The sequence below is a fragment of the Aphelocoma coerulescens genome, chromosome 3 (genome assembly GCF_041296385.1).
Source record: "Aphelocoma coerulescens isolate FSJ_1873_10779 chromosome 3, UR_Acoe_1.0, whole genome shotgun sequence".
NCBI classification, from domain to species: domain Eukaryota; kingdom Metazoa; phylum Chordata; class Aves; order Passeriformes; family Corvidae; genus Aphelocoma; species Aphelocoma coerulescens.
Genome location: NC_091016.1, coordinates 19,844,811 through 19,869,743, shown reverse-complemented (window position 1 = coordinate 19,869,743; position 24,933 = coordinate 19,844,811). Strand labels below are relative to the sequence as shown.

The 24,933-nt window shown below is 47.3% G+C and overlaps 1 protein-coding gene across 1 annotated transcript; it reads left to right on the top strand.

Annotated features, from left to right (window-relative positions):
- On the top strand, positions 1-20,668 carry TOGARAM2 (TOG array regulator of axonemal microtubules 2). The gene is made up of 12 exons (XM_069008375.1): positions 1-16; positions 2,341-2,502; positions 4,591-4,723; positions 6,427-6,532; positions 7,286-7,521; positions 9,016-9,168; positions 10,338-10,455; positions 11,337-11,614; positions 13,487-13,691; positions 14,861-15,077; positions 18,135-18,221; positions 20,415-20,668. The coding sequence occupies exons 1-12, from the start codon at positions 1-3 to the stop codon at positions 20,666-20,668; spliced, it is 1,965 nt and encodes a 654-aa protein (XP_068864476.1).
- The last annotated feature ends 4,265 nt before the right edge of the window (positions 20,669-24,933 follow it).

The window sequence follows — 24,933 nt, the reverse complement described above, 5'->3', positions numbered from 1 at the left end:
ATGAACATGCAAGCACGTGATAGGAGAAGTTGTAGCAACGAAAATCACAGGAACTGTGAAATAGTACAATGTCAAAAACAATTATGGATTTATAATACGAGATGATACAGGGGAAGATTTATTCATCCATAGAACTGCCATTAAAAGGAATAACCCTAAAAATTACCGGCAAAGTGTAGGAGATGGGGAAGTTGTTCAATTTGATATAGTGCAAGGAAAGAAGGGTTTACAAGCAGCGAATGTTACTGGGCCTGGGGGTATTCCTGTCAAAGGCAGCCGTTATGCACAAAATTATAAACAATATCCATTCCAGCAATTTCCCTACCCACAGCCTAATTTCCCCTTTTACCCTATACCCAATATGAACCCTTTCCTAAGTTTACCCCATCCCCAGTTTATTCCTAATCTGTTTTTCACTCCATGGCTTCCCTATACAATTGCCTTTCCCTATAACTCCTCTCCGATGCTGAGGGGGGGATGAAAAGGGGGAGGGAAGAAATTAAACCCTCTCCTGCCTCAGTTTCCCCACAAAGCATGCTTGGAGAGTCCTGTTTCCCTTCTGTCAGCCTTAAGATGTTCCGGAGAATCTGTTTGGACATTCAAAGACTCAGGAGGGTGGCTTGTTTTGTTTTGAAACTGCCCTTGTTGTTTTCAGTGTTAAGTTTTAAATCTCTTTTTGTTCAAAATAAACGGGTGAAATGTCGGGGTCCCTCCCCCTGCCATGTAGCCCTGGGAGAGGGGCCCTGGGGGGGAGGCACGGGGTTTCCCTGCCCCTGGTCAGCCTCATTCCCCATTGGTTGTTTTGTGTTCCCCTGCGTGGGCAAGGACCCTCGGATCCCGTGACTGTAACAATTCTTTGGCGGATCCTGGCCATGCAGCTGGGGAAATAAACATCTCTGAAACATCTACCAAGAATCGGTCCATATGTATTTCTTTTCCATGGACTCCTTGTTTGATACATCGTGTTACAGAATCCCCGCTGTAACAAAGGACTGTGGAACTCGATGGACTCTGTGCTCCTGATGAGATGTTGTGTCTGGTTTGTGTGTCTCTGCTTACAGTCTGTGATGCATTCCCATTGCATCTAGGTCCGTGCTGCATTGGGCAAGTTAGCTCAAAGGAACTTAGAGAAGATGGAAGGGCTGTAGAAGGAAATGGAGCTTCTGGGGAAAGGGATCAGGGAAAAGAGAGAAAAGGAAACGTCCTTGCAGCTGCCTCCACAGACAATTGACCCCGGGGATGCAGCTGAAGCAAATAAGTGGTTGCTACACTTGTGGTCCTTTTTGATCACTTGCCCTCTGCACAGTGTTGCAATCAGACGTGGGGGCTGTTCCACTTGTATCTGTGGAAGTTTGCATAGGCTTTATTTCCGGTCCCCAAAGAAAAATGGAGAGGCATGAAGTGTCTTGCCCAGGGCCTCACTGAGTCAGTAACAGAATATCAGCTTCCCACCTTCCCTTCTGAAGTCCTTCAGAGTGTAAAATTCTGTCTTGCAAAGTACACTGGGGCTTCAGACTCTCTCCTGGAAAGCAGCCTCCAGGAAAAGTGGGTCCAAAAGAATGCTTTTCAACCAAGGTGCAACCTGGAAGAAACAAAATTCAACTCCTTCTAATGAAAACCCCAGAGACCCTTCTCCCACCACTCCCTGCTGAGGAGCTGGCTCTGTAGAGCTGTGCTGAAGCCCCGAGCCAGTGCTTCTGTTGTAGCCCCAGGAGCAAGCAGCGTTCCCGACTGAATCCCGGCTGAGGGGCTCTGACTGCAGTGCTGTGTGCGCTGCCCCAGGGCAGCAGCAGGGACCTCAGGAGGCAGCACTCAGCCCGAGGGCATCACGCAAGGTTATCTGCGCTTTCTTTTGGGAACTTCCCCAGCCAGCTTCTGAAACAGGGAAACAAAAGAAAAGCAATTCTGGGGTTTCCTTGTTTCTTCAGGGAAGCATCCCTGCAATTTGGTTTTAAACCAGAAGAGGGTAGATTTCGATTAGATATTAGGAAGAATTTATTATCATAAAGGTGATGAAACGCTGGAATGGTTTGCCCAGAGAAGCTGTTGTTGATCGATCCTTGAAGGTGTTCAAGGCCGTGTTAGATGGGGCCCTGAGGAACCTGCTCTAGCTGAAGATGTCCCTGCTCATGGGGGCTGGACTAGATGGTGGTTAAAGGTGCCTTCAGACCCAAACTCTTCTAGGAGTCTGTGATTCTGTGATCACTATCCCATGGTACTGTGCCACTGTTATACTTGAAGTTCTTTGGGATAACAAAGAGACGTTACCCAGCTCCAGCAAGTTTTCTGGGCCTTTCCATCGTCACCTTCCACTCCCAAGCTCCTCTTTGGTCCCTGCAGGCTTTAGCCTACTGCCTGTCAATGGCACAGCTTCCAGTGTGCAGAGAAAACACCCTGGTAGTGCCTTGAAGAAGAAGGTCTTGAGGAAGCAGGACAATGTGCCCTTACTGCCCAATAAGCCCATCATCCGTGGAGACGGCAGCTTCCCACGCAACTCCTCAGGTAAGCCTGCTCCACAGCAGCTTTTTCCTGCACCGGTTTTCCTTGCCCAAGGAGCGCAAACCGCCTCCTGCCTCAGCCACCACAGCTGGGATCTTGGATTCATAGCCTGTGCTATGAATGGACAGCAAATCTACTCTTGAGTTACTCCAGCTCGGCAGTACTGGAGCAGTTGGTTCTTAGAGATCCATTGGAAAGCTGAGCTGCATAAAGTAGTGGTAAAGACCTAAGCTCTGGCTTTTGCCCATCCTGATAGACCAAACTACAGCACTGGTGCCAGGAGGCAGCTGTAACTGCAGGGATGAGCTCGGGGCAGTCTGGCAGGGTGTGCTCACTGTGCACCTCCGAGTACCATCACGATCAACTGTCCACTCTCCATCTTGGCCCTCTGCCTGTGCTGCTGTCCGGCTCTGCAGCCAGCTTTCCTGCTCTCCCAGCAAGGGTTGTCTCTGCATGGCAGTCAGCCACTTGGTGCAGCCGTGCTGCTGCTCCCAGAAGTGCCCAATGGCTTCTCGCTGCTGCCATCCCACGGCCTGCAATGCCAAGAGGGAACAAGCAGCGCCTCCTGTGTCACCCCACCCAAATACAGCGGCCTGTGTAGCAGGTGACAGCCAGGAGGGGCTGCCTGGTGCTCCCAGGCTGTTTGCTGCCCGCCGTGAATACACAGCACATAGTCCCTAGTGGCCCTTGCCTCTCCTTTGAGGGCAGCCTGCCTGTGCTATGATCCTGAGTAGGGTGAGATAAGAAGAAGGGAGCTAGGAATGATACTTTGAGTGCTCTTTTCTAGTGATGCTACTTCCATGGTCACAATTGACCAGAACCAGCCTGACGTGGCTCCCCATTCATATTGAATATAGGTGTGTACATCGACATCCTGCTGCAGTGACACCGCTGATGGCAGTGACAGGGCTACATCAGTGACATCCAGATTAGCTCCCATCTGAGTATTTTTGATGTTACGCTTCTTCCATGCTGTGTGAGAACATGCAGGGTAGCACAAAACCCCTACAGAGTCTAGACCAGTTCATCTAGATTCTGTGCAGTATTTATACTCCATCATTTGAGACAGCTCAGGTGTTTTCATGTACACATTAGAAAATGAGCTTTTGAGTGCATGACATGAAATACTTGATCGACAGTGCTTTTGATGACAAATGGGTTTCATAAGAAATGCATTTATCATCTGAATTTTCTCATACCTGGTAAATTGATTATCAAGAGAGTGCATCTGCCAACTATTTGCATCTGTATTTACATATTTTTATCCTCAGTTTGCATTTAGAAGGCTTTTTTATCACAATCATCTAGACTGGAAATTGCATTTTTCCACAAGAGAAAGCTTAGGCATTGCACAGTTTTCAAACAAGTCCATTTGATGACAAACAAATTTGACCTCAGCATCTTTGAAATACAGCCAATGTGTACCTCTGAAATAGTAAAGATTCATGATGCTTAGAGAGAACAAAATCCATGAACTACTCCCTTCCCAATAGCAGGCTGAAATGTAAGTGCACTCAGCTGCCCTCTGTCTAGAGCAGTTGAAGTCAATGGGAACAGAGGCACTGTGAGGTGTGAAGGGTCAGGTATCGCTGTTCCCTGGTAGTTGCTCTGAGGGGATTCAGCCGGGCCCAGCAGGGCTCGGTTGTTCAGGCTCGGCTTGGTGCTGTCACGAGGCAGCTGCAGGTCTTTCCTCAGGGAGTTGCAGAGTGCCTCTGTCCTCAGGGCTCGGGGAAATCAGGGTGCTGAGACAAGAGAGGCAGCTGAGGGGTCCCTCCTGGGGTAGCAAGTCCTGCTGGTGGGCACTGTCTCACAGGGAGTGGGAGCTCTGCGGCCTCAGGAAGGTGCCGCTGGCTGTGCTACCTGTGGCACTCGGGAGCTGGCGCTGTGTGGGCAATTGTCAGGTTTAGCCAAGGAGCTGTGCCCAGCTGGGGGGGCTGGGAGAAAGCAAGGAGCCAGAGAGCAGGGAATTCTCTGAGCCAGTGCCAGTTTGTACCTCATGGAAGCCTGGCTGGGAGATGGGGCTGCAGGCCGCTCCATGGCGGGGTGCCTTGCCCGGGGCTGCAGCGCTCAGGGCTGACCCTCTCCTTACAGTGACCCCGCAGACGGCCACTGGTGCCGAGCGCCGAGAGGAGCCGCTCCGTGGGAAGGGGCAGAAGGACGGAGCCTCTTTGGAGCCACAGCAGTCCTTGCTCGAGGCACTCTCCTTGCTCAGCAGCGATGACTGGTAAGAAAGGCCCCGTTCCCTCTTTCTCCCTCTTAGTGCTAAGGTAGGTGAGGAGAGTATCTTGCTAGTGCCTCTGAGCCCCAACAGCCCAGAGGGCCGAGGGGCACCAGTGAAACCACTCCAGAGCAGAGAGAGGATAAAGATTTGAGAGCAGCCTTTTCTTGGCCTTGCTCTGCGGCAGTGCTCCAGCTGCAGCAGGTCCGTGCTGTTTCCTCGCTTTGCCTGCTGCTCTGTGGAGCTGCAAAGGAAATCTTGAGGGAAGAGAGAAAGCTGTGGGACAAGATGATTTGCTGGCTGAAGCCAGAAGCAGGATGGCAGCAGTTTGGAGTGTAGAGATTTGGGTGCCTCGGGGCCCAGTGGGACTGAGTAAGATTTGTCTCTGTCCCCACTGCTGGCAGCAGTGGCAGGAGTCGGGGTCTGCCTGTGACCTTCCGCATGTGAGTCCCAGGAGCAGCTACAGGGAGTTCTTCTTTCTGAGAAATGCACTGAGTTGTGCTATAGAGTCACTCAGCCTGTCATTACTCCTGAATGGGTCATGGCAGAAGAGAAGGAAAAAAATCCTCTAGGAATCTTGCACTTTTGGAAATCAACTGTTTCCTTCTCACTGCTTCATATGGGCCTGAGATGTTTTGTCAATACTCACAATGTGTCCCAAACTTAGACACAGACAGAAGGAGGCCTGTAGAGGCCCAGAGGTGATAACCCTACAAATGTTAGGTGATACTGGTTGTCTTTTTGATGTCTGGGTTATTATCCACTCACTGCTGGATGCTTCATTCACCCTGGGATAAGGACTCCATTCACCCTGGGATAAGGATGAAAAATCTGCCACGATGCATCTCCTTGTGTAGTCGCCTTTGCTCTGCCCTTTCTCTTCTGCTTTCTCTTCCCCATTTCTGTTTGGTGCCCTGTGAGGTGCAGAGAGCTTCTGCAGCTGTGGGGGGGTCCGGGTGACACTCAGGGTTGCCCATGGCCCAGGTTGCCAGCCCCTGGCAGTTGCATCATGCACCTTCCTGTAGCTCAGGTCCTGCACAAAGCAAGTGCTGAGAGAGGGAGTTGTTTGCACCTTGTAAATAACATGTTGCTGTTGTTTTAGGTAGAGGGGTTTGAGAAAAGCCAGACTTTCAGCTGTTCTTGCCCTGGTGTGGAATCTTCTGGGACATCCTGCTGCTTTCCTGGTGAATGTGTGAGGTGGGGTGGAGTGGAGTGGAGTGGAGTGGAGTGGAGTGGAGTGGAGTGGGTGACAGACAGGCCTAGATTGCAGAGTGGAAACTCAGCTACAGAGTGCCAGTGCAGACTCTCACTGCTGAACTGCCTGCTGGGGCTGGCAAAGAAGGAAAATGCCCGATGGGACTGTGTCTCAGGGACAGGTACAGGAAGGTGACAAGAAACAGCAGCATGGCACGGTCTCACAGCTTCCAGGAAGCACTGACATAGGGACTTCATGTGCCAGAGACTTCAGAAAGGCTGCCTTGTTAAACGGCCACAAATGAAGACTCTGAAACCCCTCTGTTTGCCTCTTGGATTTGTGTATGCTTTTGACAGCCACAGCAACCTGTGGCAGCGAGTGCCACGATTTCATCAAGTACTGCCTGAAAAGCACCTCCCTTTGTTTGACTGAGCCGCCAGCCTGGTAATTTCAGAGGGTGCTGCCCAGTTCTTGGGTGGAGAGAAAGTCAATCTTTTTGGTACTTGCCTTTCAGGGAGCTGAAGGAGAAGGGACTCTTCAGCATCAAACACCTGGCTGAGTCCCACTCAGAAGTCCTTCTTTGTAGACTTCGTGAGGTTTGCTTGGAAATTACCAATGAGGTAAGAACATTGTTCTGAATAGTCCTCCGTGCCTCATACATGGTGTGTAGAGTAGATATGTGCCTGTTCATCTCCCTGTGTGCTCAGGGACTGCCTTCATTTCTGTTTCTAGACCTTATATTTCTCATGCCTGTCAGCTCTCTATAGGATCTGTGTGCACGTGTAGCTCTATTTACTGCTAGGTCGGGCATCTGACACTCTCCTCTTGGAGCGAGCTGCCATTATCATGCAACGTGCAAATGCAGAAACGGAGACACCAATTATGTTATTTGCTGCAGTCCAAATCTCTGCCCAAGCTGTAATTCAACCCTGCCAATTAGTCTGTAGACTTGAGCCTGTGTTTTCTGTTTCCTGGCTGAGGGCTTCAACTGCTGCTGTTGCTTTTTCAAACAGGAGCAAATGACTCTTTTATCTTTTCTTTTTGACTTGTGCCTTTATGGTTTGAAAACAGTTGTTGCTTTAATTTGTTTGTTTTTCTAATAAAAGGGTCTAAAATCAAAGCAATGGACATTATATGAGTAGAACACTTTAAGTGAAATAATATGTTTTAGGCCTGCAGGAAGCAGGCCTGAGGCCTAGCACAAGTTGGTGCCAGAGTAAGTGCCTTTCTGTGCTTGTGCTCTTCTGCTCTGCCTGTGCTTTTGTGTTCCCCAGGACACAGCTGGAAGTGTTGTCATTTCCTGGGACTTTTGTCTAAGGCAACTGGTTTTCTTTTCAAGGTGATTCTTATGTTTCCCCTCATGACTTCCCCAGGTGACCAACCTTCGCTCAAAGGTGTCTTACTGTGCAATCGTCACTCTTGGAGAGCTCTTTGTGACCTTGCAGAAGGCCATGGACTCGGAGGTGGATGAGGTTGCTCGGGTCCTTCTCCAGATGGTGTGGAACTCCCCAGAGTTTGTTCAGAAAGCAGCCAGTCAGACCCTGGGAGTCATGGTGGAGCATGTGACTCCTGCACGAGCAATGACTGCTCTCATGGACAGTGGAGTCCAGTAGGTTCTTCTTGTCTTAGTGGTATTCTTCACCTTCTATTGTGTGTGGGGGAGAAGGGCTGAGAGAGAGAATGGGAATGGTGGGAGGGAAGGGTCCTGTATCCTGCATCTTCTGTGAACTCAGTGACTTGATTCTCCGATCAACCTCACTTCTTTCCTCTTGTCACCTATTTCTGCCCTCGTGCAGCCCATTAGCTGACAGAATCACAGAGCTGTAGAATATGCTGAGTTGGAAGGGGCCCATCAGGATCATCGAGTCCAGCTCCTGGCCTTGCACAGAACACCCCAAGGGTCACACCATGTGCCTGAGAGCATTGGCCAAAGGCTTCCTGAACTCTCTCAGGCTTGGTGCTGTGACCACTGCCCTAGGGAGCCTGTTCCAGTGCCCAGCCACCCTCTGGGTGAAAAACTTTTTCCTAATATCCAAGCTCAACCTCCCCTGACTCAGCTTGCTGCTGCTTCCTGGAGTTCTCCCAGTCTGTCCGAGTTGCCTAGATGTGGTGAATGGCGGGCAAGTGAAAGTGCCTGCAAAGGCTAAGGATAGAGCCCTGTGGTTTTGTGGGAAGAGGGACAATTGCAACTGCAGCTGTGAGCGCTCTTTGATATTTCACAGCCCTAACCACAGAGGCTCTGGGAAAAACCATGCATCCTCATTATGCCATTCCCTTGAGAAGTAAGGAGGGTTCTTGCTGGGGCATGGAGCACATGGGGGACAACGTGCTGGGTGTGGCACAGCCTGCACAGCAGGTGCAGCTCCGGCCAAGAGGAGTCTTATATGACTGTCCTGGCCTTAGAGCCCCCCTTTCTATTCAAACTGATGTCTCATGTTAGCCTTGAGATGATGAATCACTGTACAGGCACCTTCACAGGCCGACTGCCATGGGACAGCTGAACCAGGTGCTGCCTTAAGTGTTGGTGCTGGGCCTGATAGTCCCCAAGAGACACTCTCTAGAACAGGACAACCTGGCTAAACTGACTGCCACCCTTTCCTCAGCTTTGGAAAAGGGGGAAACGTTCAGATGTATCTCTTGCCAAGCCTCACAGAAGAAACCGGCTGCATTGCTGGATATTCTGCAACTTCATGTCCCACAGCGTGTTTTGCCTGCATTTGTTTTTTTCCCAAGGTCTGCAGATTTGGGGGTAAATGGGTGGAAATATCCTCAATCCTGCTGCGGCTGTCTGTGTAGCGGCTGGCCCCTGATGGGTCAGCCTGGCTTGTCTTTAATTTCCCTCTTTCTCCGAGTGAATTTGGGGAAAGACATTGAGTATCAGATAGTGCAGGGAGACTGAGTTCCTCGCTCTTGCTTGCAGGCAGTCCTTCTGTACAGGGCTAACTTTGTGGTTCTCTGAGGACAGAACCTTCTACAGGTGTCCCAAGTGTCAGGGAGAAGCCAGGCCTCCTTCCCCCAGCAATGACAGGGAGCATGCTCTGGCCAAGGCCTGCGCTGTGTCCCTCTGCTCCCTGTGCCCCAGTGTTTGCTCTCTTCTTCCCAGGAGCCGCCACGTCCAGGTGCGGAAGTGCGTGGCCCAACTCCTCCTGTCCTTGATGGAGAAAACTGGAGTCACGAAGCTCGCAGGAACGCCCAGGGCTGAGAGGCTGGCGCACGCGGCAGGGACGCTTGCTCAGGACTGTCACGAGGACATGAGGTAATGATCTTCATTTCCCCTCCTAAAACAGGAAAACTGTTGGGTGTCTGGCTGTAAAGGGCAAAACCACAAAAGAGTGGAAGCTAAAGGAAATATTAAGTTACCTCACTGTGTGGATGAGGTTCACAGAGTCACGGAATACGCTGAGTTGGAAGGGACCCATCAGGGTCATCGAGTCCAGCTCCTGCCTGTGTGCAGGACATGCCAAGAGTCACTCCATGTGCCCGAGAGCATTGTCCAAACGCTTCTTGAGCTCTGTCAGGCTTGGTGCTGTGACCACTGCCCTGGCTTGTCTGGGGAAATGACTGTGCTTGGGAACCTGAGGTTGTCCAGCAAGGAGCATTGCCAGCTTCCTGATGTGAATGCTTCTTTCCTGAGATCAAAAGAGCCATCAGATGAGGCAGTCAAACAGTTTTGCTTGGCCTTAGGTGCACAACACAAAGCCAAAGTGTTGGCTAATGTTCATCACTGAAGGATCCCATAGATCAATTTCTCATTAGCTTAAGACTTTCCTAGAAATACTCCAGGGGTCTTTAGCCAATGTATTCAGTCTTTCTAAACCTCTTCAGATTTGTATAATGCTGTTATCTATGGCTGGATGACTTCCAAATTGCTTTTTGAAGAAAGTTGTGGTTTCCTAGTGGCAAAATCAACCCAAAATCCACCAAAATCCCCTTACTTTGAGGATTAAATTCCCATTAATGGCTGCCAAGAATGCATGAGCAACTAGCTGCCCCATGGTATAGAATAACCAAAAGCAAGCATGAGGCATTTGGTCCTGGCTTCCCTGCCAGTTAAAGAAAGGCAAATGACTGTGCAATGGCAGCAAGGCACTGCTAATAAGCTCTGACTCAAAGCAGAGGTGTTTTGCTTGTTCCCTGGGATCCTTCGATGCCACAGAAGCGCACCCACAGTTTCAGAGTGAGATTGTATTTTTCTGTTGCCCCACATTCTCCTCTTGCCTCTTGTGTTCAGCTGACAGCACTGTGCAGTGACAAGTGGAGGTAAATCTCTCTCTTTGCTGAGTAGGTAATGCCTTCCATTCAAGTATTGCACCTGCTGAGTTTAAGGCATCAGCTTATTCTGCTAATGCTCTTCCTTTGTTTGTTCACAAGGGAGAAAAAACAGTAATAGTCTGTATTAATTTCTTTCTTTCTTTCCTGTGTTAGGCATTATGGGTGTGAGATGGTGCAAATGTTGATGATGCATCAAAAACATAATAGGCTTTTGGAACAATCTGTTTCCACCTGTGACCTGGGAGATATTCCATCAAGAATTAAGAAGAAAGTAAGTGCTTGGCAGGACAAATGTCTCCTTTGTGCAAGTATTGCTACTGCTAATATGAGATCAAACATACCTAATCTGTCTTTATCTCATTCCTTTTCTGCCGAATCATTTTGCTCCTGGGAATGAACTGTTGATCCTCAACCTGTTCATCTGCAGAGCACAAAGGAACTGATAGTATTAGGGGAAAAGTGGGGTATTGGATATTTTGAATATCGGCCACAAACAGGGAAGGGAAAGAGGAGAAAATGGGTTTACATTTAAGCATAACCCCCCACCCCACTATCCCTACTCTGCCCCCAGTGACACAATTAAGTGAGAACAGTGCTTCTGGAGATAACAGAGTCTTTGCAAAAGACACAGGAAGCAGCAGTACCAAGAAAATTTCCAAATATACAAAGGATGTCCAAGGCAATCCTAATTACTACAATTACAGTCTGTCTTCTGGGAATACTGCCCTGCTGTCATGCCCTGTGGAGCTGGAAGAAGCTTGGTGAATTCAGCAGCATCCAGTGGAACAGGGAGAGTGAGAGTTGAACCAAACCAAGTTCCAACACAATGGGCCAGTCTCCAAAGAGTCCGAATTTTTCTGCTGCTTCCTTTAGGAAGGCTTGTTGTCTACCAGTTTGCATTACTTCCATTTATGCTCAAGACTAATGAATTTGGGATTTTTGACTGCTGCTCAGTATGGTGACACCCATAACCTGCCTTGGGCTATTGAAAACAAAGAGCTGGCATCACTGAATCTCTGGCCTGTTTCCTTCTGTAAGTTTGGAAATGTTTGCCTAAGCCTTGGTAGCAGTGATCCTGGTTATAACTTGTGGTTTAAATACGTAATTTCCTATTTCATATTCTAAAGATTCATGGTGTTTATGCCTTTGTAGGGGATGGAAATGCAGAAGAGTGAACGCCCATCTGTCAAGAAGCCTGTGAAGAAGAGGAGCGATGGCTCGAAGAAGCCCCAGGCTGAGGGGTTTTGCAGCAGCAGTGAGCTGGCAGAAGGGGGTTTTACCCCTCGTGTGCCGACACAAAGAAGCCTGGAGGTCAAAGCTGAAACCCCTCTGGAAGGCGGCACTCAGTGCCCGGCACACAATGAAAAAGGGGTAGAGCTCCTCACCCAAAAGGGGCCGTACCTTCCTGTCGCTGTTAGGCAGGCACGCAGGCAAAGGCAAAGAAGTAAAGAGAGGGGACTCTCCGTATGTGTTCCACGCAGGTTTATTCCCGTGAAATGACAGGGACAAAGAGACCCATTGGTAGGAGGGTCCAGGGATCTCATACTGGTACAGAGTAGGTGGGGAAAGGGATCTCAGCCAATGGGGTAAAGGCAATTAGGTGGGATTGACAGCAAGGGAACCAATGGGAACAACACATAGGAGGGACTTAGGGAAGGATCCAATGGGGCGTCGAGGAACAAAGAACTTGCTAGAACTGATACATATTTAAAAAGGGATATGAGTATACATAACCTCATACATAAAGCAAGGAGGGGAAAACATTAATCAATCAAGGGAAAACATGCAAACAGCAGAACAAAGGAATTTTGGGTTTTCACCATAAGTGTAAGTTATATACTAAACTTGGGTTGCTGGCCACTACAGCTGGTTGTCTGAGTTCTCCTCAGGAGACAGAGTGGCTGGAGCCACTTGTACTGCCACACCACACCACATTGCCTTCCAGTAAACAGCACTGAGCACTTTTGTTAGATGTGACAAAGCACGTGACAAGCTTTACATGTCTCTTCCTCAGGAAAATGTTTCTGGTGGAAGTGACCTGTGCCAGAGATTGTTTCCTTTCCCTACAAATGCTCTATCATAAAAAATGTCTCCTTCTGCATTACTCTGAACACAACTTCTCTGGAGGGGTTTCCACAAAAAATGGGCGACAAAAAGACACCCATTGGTTGCAGCTCAGAAGATCCAGTGCAGTGGCAAGGACAGTGCTGTGGAGGCTGTGAGAGGGCCATGTCTCCACTGCCTCACTTGGGACAAGTAAATTCAACCAGGTTTTTTTTTATCTGAGTGCAGTCTTTTTCAGATGGGTATTTTGATGAGAAGTCCCAGTCTAGAAGCAAGATGCCATTCCCCCAAAATAGCACTTCCCATGCATGTGGTTAGGCCTGCCTGAATCATGGTTTTCTTACCCTCAAACAGTACCAAGATGAGTAGTAAGTAGCAAGCCAGTTCCTGAGCAACTTTGGTCAACAGGTGTCTCAATGTGGACGTTTTGTCTTGACATTCCTGTCCTTCATACTGTTTGCTTGATGGGCAGCATGTTTGGTTTATTTCCCCCTGTGCTGCAATCAGCATTTGAGACAGGAATTTGGTCCTTGCTGTCTCTTCCTGCCAATGGGAGAGCTACTTGTACCTGTTGTCCTCTGATAACAGAGGGGATTTATTTAGCTCTGTCATGCTCAGCGCTGGCAGGAGTGACCACATGGCTCAGTAGCATAGTCAGGATCTTCCCATGCTCATGGAAGAGACCGGCTGATCCAAGAGAGTTGTTCCCAGTGGGTTTGTTAAGCTGTGGATCTGGTCTCTAGGGAAGCAATCATGTGAGCGTAGTGCTGGGATGTCTGGCTTCTGTTTTTATCCCTGTTACTGATTTTCTGGATCCTTCAGATATGCCCCTATCCATCTGTCCAGATGCATCTGAGCTACTTTTCCAAATTTTCATGCCTGGTGTAGAGACACTTCTCCAAAGGGATGAGTTTCCTTATAATAAGGCACACACCTTCCATATGATGAGGCATTTAAACTTGGAAGTAGCGTCTCTCTTTCCTCACAAAGCAGTGCGACATGTGTACCTGGGAAGCTGTCTGGAGATAAGTGAGATGCATCTCATCCTTGGTTTTCCTGAGTAAGCACTGGTGAGAATGTTGCTTGCAGATTGTCTCCTGTAATGATTGTCATGAGGTCTCACGTTGTTTTTCAGATCAGGATTTTCTAGCTTGAAATCACATCATTAGGAAACCTCCGCAAGATGTTCTGCTCACAATTAACTGAAGGTATGATCCTAATTTGGTTTTATTTTCCAGGGTGAAGTCTACCTCTGATGAGCGCCTCCTACGCCGCCCAAAAGCCCAGGTCACGTTACCTCTGGCTGTGAAAGAAACGGAGCCACTCCAGAAGCTTTACAATCTCCTGGAAGCCAAGGAGTTTAAGACACGGATGGAAGGAGTGGCACTCCTCCTAGACCTGTGTAAAACCAGCCCCCAGCTCATCTCCACTAACACTGTCCAAGTATGTAGGGTGTCTTCATTGTTCCTTTCCTTTAGCTCCTTTCCCAAGCCTGTAGCAGGAAAGTTAATTCAGTGTGTCTTGGCACTACATCCTGGCTGTGTGGGACAGGCTGGTGCCTCTTACCCTGAAATATTTAATTCAGCTCCATGCTTCAGGACAAGTTATTTCAGTCCAGATATATTTGTCTGGCAGGTGCCTATTGATGCTGCTCATCAGATGAGGACAGAGTTTTCTGCTTGTGTAACTTCTGCTGTCTCCTACTCCCACTTGGGTTAAGTGAAGGGAATGCAGCCACTGAAAGCGTGGCAATTATTCTCTAGACAAAAAATGGGTTTGGATGGGGAAGAGAAGTATCAGGCTAGGCTGGTTTAAACCAATTATTTTAAAAGGATACTTCCGTAAACTCCATCTTGTCTTGCACAGGCACAACTCTGGCTACTCTCATCATCATCCCTATTCCTCTGGGTAAAGATGATGCTCACCCTTCTTGGGGGCTCTTTTTTTCTCTTTGGAAAAGGAGGAAAATGGCTAGGGACAGATCTCTTCCTTCTCCTCCCAGTAGCTTCTTTTTCCCTTTGTCCAGAAAATGGTGCCTGATAATGTGGCTGTCAAGGGACTGAACCTGCTCTAATGAGAGCGGTACAGCACATTAAATTTCAGAAGTCTACCTGCTAGGTAGACAATTGGTCTGGATCCTGGAAGAGTTGATCCGAGCCCTGCACTTCTCCAGACACAGGTTCTGAGACAGACGGAACAAAACCTGGATCTCCTCCAGCCATAGTTTCGGCAAAATCATAATTGCCCTCAGAACTTGAGGCAACTGTGTAGAAAAACGGGCATTGTAAATATCTGGTTCCATATTTCTAAAGCAAAGATACTGTTTTGCATTAATAAATGGGATTAATTTAATGACTTAAATGTGGAGAGAAACACCATAGGAACTATTCTGTCCCCACCCAAACCTCTTAAAAATATATGAAAATCTTTCAACCAGCATGAGGTTGCGCAACCATTCCAGTGAGTGGCCCACAGGAAAATTGTGCAAGCAAGTGCTGACCTGACAGGAAGGATCACTTTCATCTTTTACATTGCTGAGTGCTCATTTCTACATCCCTTCTTCAAACAAGGACATTTTAATCCAGCTTTCATGTTGTTTGTTCTCATCACAGATTTTTGATTATTTTGTCCCGAGAATTGGTGATACTCATAAGAAAGTGAAGCAGAAGGTGCTGGATGTGCTGGCTGAGATTGCAGACATGCTAAAAGATGGCTTAAACCCAGTGGTCAGCTGTTTGGTTGAAGGAATAACAAACAACCTAAACTCAAAGGACCCCGGGGTTTATGCCGCAGCTGTGAAAGCGCTGGAAGCATCCATGGCTCACTTAGGTAAGGCTGAGCCCTGGCATGGACTCTCCTCAACTGTGTCTCTGCCTCTGCAAGTCAAGAGAACGCTGAGTGCCTCTACAGCTGTTGTTGTCTATGGAAACCTCCAGCTGACATCCACCAGAAGCTGAGCAGGTGCAGTCCTTATGCACCAGTCCCCCAACAGGCTTGAATGTGCATCAGCATTTCCCAAAAGTCCCAGGAGCCCTTGGCTCTGTGCTGCTTGTCTGCTTTGGCAGAGAAGGAGCTGAAGAGGAAGTGCTGGACTACAGCTTTGCTAGAATTCAGAGACAAAGGGATCTTTGTAGTTTGCCTGGGCCCCATTCGACTTCCCAAACGAATAGCTTTGCTGTTGGCATGAAGGGACACTGGCACATCAGAGCTTCTGCAGAGCAGCCTCCTGGAAGGCTCCACATTATAGGCATTAGCTGTCTATTTTCCACCTTCCTCTTCTTCTTTTTTCGAAGAGAAACTTATGATTTATCAAGTTCATTTCTTTATAACAAACAGGTAATAAATCCAGCTGTCAGTGATGCCTTGTTCCACATGTTGTTTTGCATGAGGCAAGATGGCTATAGCAAATAACTACGTAGCCAAGGGCTGCTGTAAATTCCTTTGCCACACAGATTTCTGTCAGCTCTGAAAATGCCGCACTGGGTGAGTACGCCTGAAAAACGGAGTGTTGAAGAGGCAGGTCTTAAAGGGGAGTTTCCACTTGCTCCTCCTCAGCTGCTCTGTGAACTCACTGAACTGCCAGACTCAGTGCCTTTCTGTGTCCCAAGCAGGGGGTTCTTCCTGCTCATGAACTGGGGAGAAGGGTGCGAGACCTGTACTGCTCTTGGCCCATACCCATTTCTTGTGGTGCATGGGAAAAGTCCTGGGAAAAGCTGCAGAATCCTGCTAACAGAGGATGTGGCAAACAGATCCCTTCAGGGTTCTGTATGGAGCATTCTGCCATGCCCCTGTCACCACTTCAGAGATCACTGTCAGTTTTCCATGGTGAAAGATGTCAGAACAGGAGCGAGGCACCTCTATCTCTCATCACAATGACTTTGCCCAGAGACAGGTTCAAGCAAATAAAGTGGGATATATTTTTTTACTTCTGCACATTTTTCTGGATGTTTGCGAGAATTCAAAGAAGCAACCAAGTCACAAATATTGCAAAAGTCAACATTTAAGGCTTTAGTGGGGGAAAGAAATCTCTACCTGAAAAAGGCATGAACGAAACCTTTCCAAGTACTTTGAAACTGTCTACCTTTACAAATCAAAATCCAGTGGCAAATGGCAAGAAACCTCCTGAACTCAAAAGGATTGTGCAACGCTCCTAGCTTGGAGTAAATGAGCAAGCACATCATCTTGCCCCATTGCTGCACTGAGCTTCATAGCTAAGAGGCCAGCCATTGCTCCAAGACTCTGTGTGCATATGGGGTTTTGGTGAGACTTTCTCATCTGTCCTATCCTGTGACCTTCAGATGGCCACTGCCTGAAACAGGGCATGGAGTCAGGCCAGCAGCCCATAGGTGTTAAGGTAGCAAGGAGGGGTCTGCAGTGAAAATGAGAGCACGGAGAAGCAGATCCTTTTGCTTATTTTGCAAATGCTGGGCTGTCTGTCCTGCAGCCAAGAGGTTCAGCTGATATGCAGAGCAGAGAATTACAGGTGAGTTCGTAAGAATTGAGCTGCCTGCTTTCTTTAACAGCCAGCAGAAGCTCCCCTGTCTTCAGGTCTCTCAAGGCAGATAAAGTAACAAATGTGCTATTGACTTGAGCTTTACCATTTTCAAGTGCACAGGGCATTCGAAACCCTTAAATTGAAAGGTGAATAGTTCCTACACACTTGGATTCTTAAGAACCAAGCAAGCAGTTTCCCTTCACACACCGAAACCCCAAGAGTTCCCCTGAAAATCCATGTAGATTCCAATATTAACACTTTATTAACATTTTGTGCTCCTTCAAGATACCCAGATCTCAGGGATTTTTTTTTTTTTTCAAAGCAGCAGTTGTAAGGTCATGCTCTGGGGAGGAACAGCAAATGAGAAACAGTGTCTGCCAGTACTGCAAGAGTGTGAGGCAAAACCTGAAGTGTCTATTTAAAAAGGTGAAGAGAAGAGTGTAATTGCCAAAGCCAAAGCTTAAGTAGGATAGCAGGATCAGTTCTTTAGTGCATGCTTGCAAGAAGATCATTAGGGACCTTCTTTTTCTATCTTATACAGGAAAGGAGCTCTTAATAATACCCTGCTACTGAAACCCACACTGGGGTGTAGCTCTGTAGTGGTTCCCAATGAAGCAGATTGCCTTCTTTGTCACTGCCAGCCCTGGTGACCCTGTGAGGGACCACAGTTCATCCCACACACGTTCTGTCTCCAGGAAAAGCTTGCCTTGGCTTATCAGAGTGGTAGGACTGGAGGCTTGCAGGCCAATGCAGGCAACAGTGTCTAAATTCAAACAAGACCCCCAAAACAGCAACAGACAGCGCAGGAAAAATTAAAATACATACAACAGTCAAGTATTGGGAAATCAGTTCATTTTCCAGTCTCTCTGCCAAGATCTGATTTCACAGATGTTACAGAAACCCACAGGATACTGAGGCACTGAGCAGTAATAGCTCTTGTATGAGTAACTTGGAGTCTTGTCCCTAGATCCACACAGGTAACCTGACAATTTAAAAACAGCTTATCCTTCAGGTGGGAATGGATGTGTGAATTTTGGAGCCTTCTCACCCTTTTCCATAGGGGAGGGAGAAGATCACTTCTGTAAAGCTCTGGGATGCAAAACTTTTTCACTGCTTACACGTGATTGAATTCTTGAGGTCCCTGATGTGAAATGTTTTACATAGCTCCTGGTACAGCAGACAACTTTGGATTTATAAATTTGAAAGGAGAGCTTTTCTTTTGGAATTTAAAATCCTCCCAAGTAGGCTGGAAGGAAAGAAGAAAAGGATTCAAAAATCAGCAGGAATTTCCTTTCTTTTATAAAATGTAGTTGCCTCTGCCCTCTCCCTCCCCACTGTCCTTTCTCTTATGACCTCAGAAGAGAGAGCAGAAATGTGTGTTTCCCTTGTAGATAAAGTATCACTGATGAAAGAGTTCAGCCACCGAAGGAGTGAACTGAAGGGCCAAGCTCTGCTGGATGTCACGGAGCATCTCTCAGGTATGGCCTCCCCTTCTAAGCCAAGAGGTCTTCCGAGGCAGAATTTACAGGGAATGCCAGTGAATAGACAGTAGAGTGGCTCCTCCAAATCAGGAGGTGCTGAGCTTGTCCCTCCTGCCCAATACCCATGGAAGGTGTATTGGGCAGGTTTTCCCTGGCTGCTGCAGAGGTGTGCAGCATCTGAGATGGGGGCGGCGCTCGGCCTCGGGGCTGAGCTCTCACTGGGGCATCTCAGAAGCTGCCTCCAGAAAAAGGAGGGGCTAAAAATTCCCAAGCTGGCTCCTCTCTTGGAAGCTCAGGGACAGCTCTGATCCTTTAGGGAAAATGGTGGCAAATGCTGTTTCAGGGGATCCATTTGTTTTGTCCTCACAGAATTCTTGCTTTGCTCTTGGAAAGTTTTGAGGTGGAAGCCTGCAGTGCCTGGGGGTCACAGCTTAGGTCAAAACTCAGCCCACATGTTAGAGGCACAGATTTTGTGCAAGGCAGCCTTTGGGGGCAGAGGGGCAGAAGCAGAGTGCTGAGGCTCCCTGCCTGTGCTGTCAAAGTGCCATTGGACTGAGCATTTCAGGGTGTGCAGTCAGGGTCTTCCTATGTCAGCGCTGCCCAAAATGCTCCAAATGCAGCTGATAATTGATTGCTCAGAGGAGCTTGCTATGTCAGCAATAGCCAAGGGATGGAAAAATGATAATCTCAATATATGCTAGAGAAGGCAGTGTATAGCCTTGCTTTATTTATAGCCTTGCTTTAGCTGGGGCTAAATCCACTGCTAATTATGCCAGCATCTTTAAATGCAAGGTTTAATACACTTTGTGTCTTCATTCTGAATCTCAAAAGGGCACCTTCAGCGATTGGGAGTGTCAAAGGCCCTTTACAGAGCATTTGAATAAAGTAGATCTCCACGAACAGGGAATTTAGTTTTGCAGTTATTTTAATCTCTTTTTCAAATAAAGGAATTAAACGTGAATTAGGACTTCTTTAGAAAGAGCAGATGCTCTCTCTGAGATTTAGTGGCAACAGACGGCTCTTTCTCTGCGCAAGTTGCGTAGTGACCGATGTCTTTAATTGCATGTAAGCTCAAATGAACTCCCATTTTAAAATGGGTACCGTAAGCCTTTTCCTGCTTAGCAGAATTGGTTTTAGGTACTTTCAGGAGCTGTTTAAATGTTGATGACTGCTGGTAGATTAACAGCATAGAGAAAATGAAGTCTCTTCCACCACAGAATAATAAATGGCGACTACATAACATTTTGCCTGGTCAGAAAATAAGAATGGTCCCCAGACCATTTCAGGTTTTGATCTCTCAGCCAGATCTGCCATGCAAGGAGCCTGTTGGTAGTAAATTTTGGTCTGTGTTTGATACAGTTCAGTTCAGAAAATGAGCAGAGAGCAGGCTTCGGAGACAGCGGGAGAGAACACTTGTGTTTTGGTTACATTTCCGTCCCCTGTGTAGCATTTTTCTCTCTCTATTCCCCTATTTCAGCGCACATTGTAAGAAAAAATGCCATTAACATTGTGAGGGGAAATGCCATTAAAATTTGGAGATGCTCCAATGCCATGGCAATGGGGTCTGGCTAATTACCTAAGACAGCCTGAGGTTTGAAACAGCTATTTGTTAGAAGCCACAAAAGCCTTCTGCCAAAGACACCGGCTAGTCACTGATGTTTCAAATCCAGCTGTCAAGCAGCACCCATCTCTGGTGGGCTGGAGTTTTCAAGTGTGGTCTAATACTGCCCTTTGCTGTCTGCCACTGAGCAAAGGGAAGAACCAGGTTAGACTTTTGGCACTTGACATCAAAGGTCACAAAAATGGAATCATCCCTTTTATTAGAAATCTCTCAACTGCCTCTCTATGGTGCATTTCAAAATCTTCGGCGTGGGTTTAGACAACTTCTAAATGGAAATAAACGGCAGTCTGACATTTCAGTCTCTGTTCATGCAGAAACAGATTGTGAAAGGATTTAGTAAAGGTGTGGAGTCTGCCACAGGTACAAGGCTCTGTTTGGAGAAATTAGTCCTGAGGGCTTGGTGGTTCTGTTTCAGGGATGTTCAGCTACTTTGCCCATTTCTGGATCATGGGGCTCTCACTGTTATTTCACTGATCTTAGCCAGAGAGACTCCCAAAATCACAAGTAGAGGTAGATCCTTGTTTGCATTAAGGCTGGTGGTTAAGAAGTTTGTGTCTCTCTTCCGGCAGCGCTTGTGGGATGGGTTTATCCCAGGAGCCCCGAAGTCGTCCAGCGCTACGCCCTGCCCGTGCTCTGGTCCTTCCTGGGGAACAAGGCGCTGCCTGTCCGAAGCGCCAATGTCTGCACTGTGGTCACCAAGCTTGCCTGCGCCCTCTACAAGGTGATGGGCGCCAAGCTGAGGAAGCATGCTGCCAGCCAGCCTCCGCATGTGCAGGAAAACCTCTCCAACATTTTGGGCTGGTGGAGTGTTGATGACCTGTAGAAAGATGACAAAGTGCTGCGTTGGACACCTCCGGATGTGACTTCTTAGCTGTGCCAAAAATGACAGAATGCAAAGGAAGGGTGTGCACCTGCCCCCGCTCTCTCCACCCCCCTTCCTAGTCGTGGCATGGGGTGCCTGAAGCAACTTCCGATTGAGGACAAGGTGAAGGCTGAGCATGGCTCAGCCTCACAAAGAGGTAAGGCGGGAGCTGGGCCGCTCTCTGGCGGGAGGAAGGCTCTTGTGCCAGCCTAGAGAGCCTGGGCACATTGCCAGGGAACAGTTCTGCCCTGCATGTGCCCCCTGCAATGAGCTGTGCAGCTCCCAGTGCCCCGTGTAGCTGTAGGGCTGCTCAGCTGTGGGGCCGGGAGAGGAGCAGGAGGGTGCGTGTGCAGCTGAGCCATTCCTGGAAAGCACAGGGCTCTGGGCTCCCTGCTGTCCCAGGGCAGCCCAGAGGCCAGGCTGTTCCTGTGCTGGCTCTCTGGAAGTGGGTCAGGGTGTCTCCCTGGTCTGCCTCAAGTGGCTGCTGGCAGGAGCGTGTTTCCCTGTGCAGCTCTTTAGAAGTTTCCAGGAAATCTCTCCAATGAAATATGTAGTTTCAGATGCTTTAGGTTTGCAATGCTGCCTCTGTTACACTTTGCAGGCCTGACTGGCTACAGTCTTCCCAAGGAGTTTTCCCTGGACACTTCCTTTGTTCCCTTACCGACAAAGCCCTTGCCTCCTGTCCAGAAGAGCTCTCTTTCCTCGAGCTCAGGAAGAAGGTGCTGCCTGTCCAAAGAGTGTTTGAAGAATTGGATTTATGCGTTAGGCTTTATAGTTACAGATGTACATATGTTCTGACATTTAGATGTAGTTTTGAATAAATGTGTTTTGAATATTTTAATTGTATTTTATTTTGATGATTTAAAAAAAAATTAAATAAAATAAATTTAAATAAACCAAGCAGAGAATGTGAGACCAGGACCTGCTAGCCTAGAGGTTATCAGAGTGCAACTCACTTGATGTGCCAGTGTCTCACCATATCCTTTCCTCCCCTGGGCCTCTCCTGTTCCTCTTTTGCCGTGTTTTCTTCATGTCATTTGTGCTGCTGTTTGTTATTTGTCATTACAACGAGGCCACCTATTGACATGTTTGGAAAGCAATGGACCCAGAAGATCCTGTGTAGTCTACAGTTTTCTGCCTCAATGCATTCTGTGCTCACAAAAGGCCTGAGCAAAGCAACAAAGAGAATGTGCCCAAATCCCAAAGCTTTGCTCCTTTGCAATCTCAGACAGATCTGGCTCAGAGGCGTCTTCAATCACAATTCCACAGGTAAGAAGAGGACGTGTATTTCACTGGCAAAAGAGGCACTGCTTTGGAAAAGGCATCTGTATGTATATTTACCCAGGACAGCAGTCCAACAGCGTTGTTTGCGACTTGTTTGCAGAAGGATGAGCAGACTGCGAGGCCAGTAACAGGTGACAAGGGTTCCTCAAATCTATTTATACTCCAGCCTGGGTGCCACTCAGCCCATGGGTATGGGATCATTTGTTACCATGGACCAGTGCTTGCCAGCATATTGAATTCCTGCATAGCTGGAACAAGCAATTCTGGGTTCAGCTCCAGCTCTTGGTGGGCTGCATGATCACTGACAATGCTGCTTTTCCAGAAATGATTTTACATTTTCTTTTCATAGTCATATGAAGCTTTTAAACTTCACATTTCAATTTTCTCTGCCTTAGGGAAAAACACTTCTGAGCCCAGTGCAAATTGTAACCTTTTGACAGCAAAGTCTTCATGGTTTCCAGGTTCTGATGTTAGAGAAGAAAATGCATGTGAATGTGTTAATTAGGTTTTCTGGAGGAAAAACTCTGTGTCACGTGGCTGCGTGTGTTTGCTTAGCTATGGTTTAAATCCCAGCCTAGTAAAGCCCAGGAAGGCTGGCATGTGTCAGGGAAAACTAGTCTGTGAGCTTATGGGGTTGCCTGCCATCACCAGCAGAGTGGATGTGTCCTTTGGAGATTCCTCTGGAGACAAAATTAGGCACCTGCTCCCTCCTGCAATATTCTCTTAGATCTTTCTAAAATATCCTAGAAAAGGCAGTGAAACTTCACATCTACTTGCACACACATTGTTTGAATTTTTGTCTCTCCTCAAAGTCATTGCTCTTGCACACCAGAAACACGTCTTAGTCTTCCAACAAATAGGCATGATGCATGGTCCTCCTTCTGGTGCTTCAGAGTACTGGTAAGTGCTTAGCTTACAAAACTAAAGTTAGATATAGCTTGGGTCTTGGCTCAGTTTTGTGCAAGTTTAGGAGGAAAAGAAAATCTGAGATAAGAAGTTTAGGATAATTGGATCCATTGGCCCCCGTGCTAGCTTTCTGTGTACTTTTTGCAGGATTGGCTTCTCATCCCCAAATGAGTGACTGGGAAGTAGTCACCCCCAGAGCTATTGCTTTGTACTTCTGGAGAACATCAGTCTCCTGGGAATTATCATCCAAAGAATAGAGAAACTCACACAAGTTCTAGTCTCTCTCCTGCAAAAAGTCTAAGTTAAACCTATCAAAGGACTCTTAAAATTATTAAGAATTTATTTAAGAGGCTTTAGGAGTTATTAAGTTTATTTGATGAGCACTTTTCTATTTTTACTGGTTTGTAAACAGCCTCTGAAAAGGTCACAACAGTCTTCATTGTGTGTTGGGAGAAGACAGGTTGCAGAGCCACTGATCAGTCCAGGGAAACTGGGAATACGCCAAGCATCTAAATGCCCACTGCAGTCCTTCGCTGTGGTGTTTGCAGTGGCTGTTCTTCTGTGGAAAAGCTTAATACGGTTATTTGGCTGTCAAGGGAACTCTGTGGGGCTGAAAATGGGACATCAAATACTTGCCTGGGATAGCAGAGCTCAGAGGTGCAGTGCATGCTTTCTTCTCTTGGCTCTTGGCAGGAGAAATAGTTCTGAAGTACTGAGTTTTTCAACATGAAGAGCATAGTATTGCTTGTGGGTTTTTTAAAATTGTCTGTGGCGTATTCTAGGTTATTTCTTTGTTTTGCACCTTAGAGAGTTTGGTGTTTGTATTTCTTTTTTTGCACCCTATTTCTGTTGATATGTTATTTGGACTAATACGAAATTTGTCTAAGACTTGTAATTAGGTAACTACTTACCAGGAGTCTTTTGTAACTAGATGCTCAACTGCAGAGCACTGTGGTAGCAGGGTGCACCCTGATGCTCTGTTTCCTGGCTTATCCACGTGAGACACTGTGCTATGAGAACCTACTTGTAATCCAGGTCCCTTACAGTAGTTAACTTGTGCATGTATATGCATGTGTTTTCCCTGAAATATAAAGATGAAAGGATCTGCAGGGATATCTGGTTATTGATGAAACCTTGGCTGGTCAAAAAGATCTGAAAGATGCATTGCCTTGTGCCCTGGTTGTCCACAGTAACTATATTTACTAGCAAAGAGACACAAAGCTTCAAAGAGGAGTAAAACATTCCAAAACTAAGGCCATTGTATCGTACTGGCAGGTTTAATTTCCAGTTTGGATGTAAGAGATATCAGACTTCTACTAATTATAAGAGGGGGTAAGGCTGCAGTGAAATTGCCCCATAAGGTTGACAGGGTCACACTTAAAAGGCAAGCAGCTGGTAAATTTGTTGGTTTAGATTTTAACTGCAGAGTCATCTCTGCCTTGCCACATGTCTGCTGGAATACTGGAAGGTTTTGATCACAGCTTTATAGCTACTGCTCTGCGAAGGATGGTCTTTGTTAGCATCCTCTGGCTTTGACTTTGGTTCACTCATATCCTAAGGAGCCAGTGGTTCAGTGGTATTAATAAATGAAGGGCAGCCTGTTGCATTGAATGCTTTCAGTTTCTCTTCAATTCCTATACAATCAATTAATCTGTGCCTTGAGGAAAACTTTACTAAAGCAGGAGGGATAGATACGGAGTAAGATAGACATATCACCCCTTTTTCCTTTGAAATAATCTTGCTAAAGGGTGTGGTCTGTACAGTCTAACTTCAGAAATTCTCGCACTATTACTTAATGCAATCACAGAGTTGTATGTTAGTAAAGAAAGAGAAAAGAATAAAGGAAGAGATGTAAGAGGCCAGATTTTGAAAATCAGAATGTCACTGAGAGGAGAACAATTAGGGGCTGTGAGGCCTGTAGGTAATTTAGTGCTAGAAGTGGTGGAACAGGATAGGTCCAGGGCGGGTATAGGGGAGATGAATGGAAGTGGGATCAGAAGGATAGCGTGGTCCTGGGCCTTGATCACCTTGTTCTG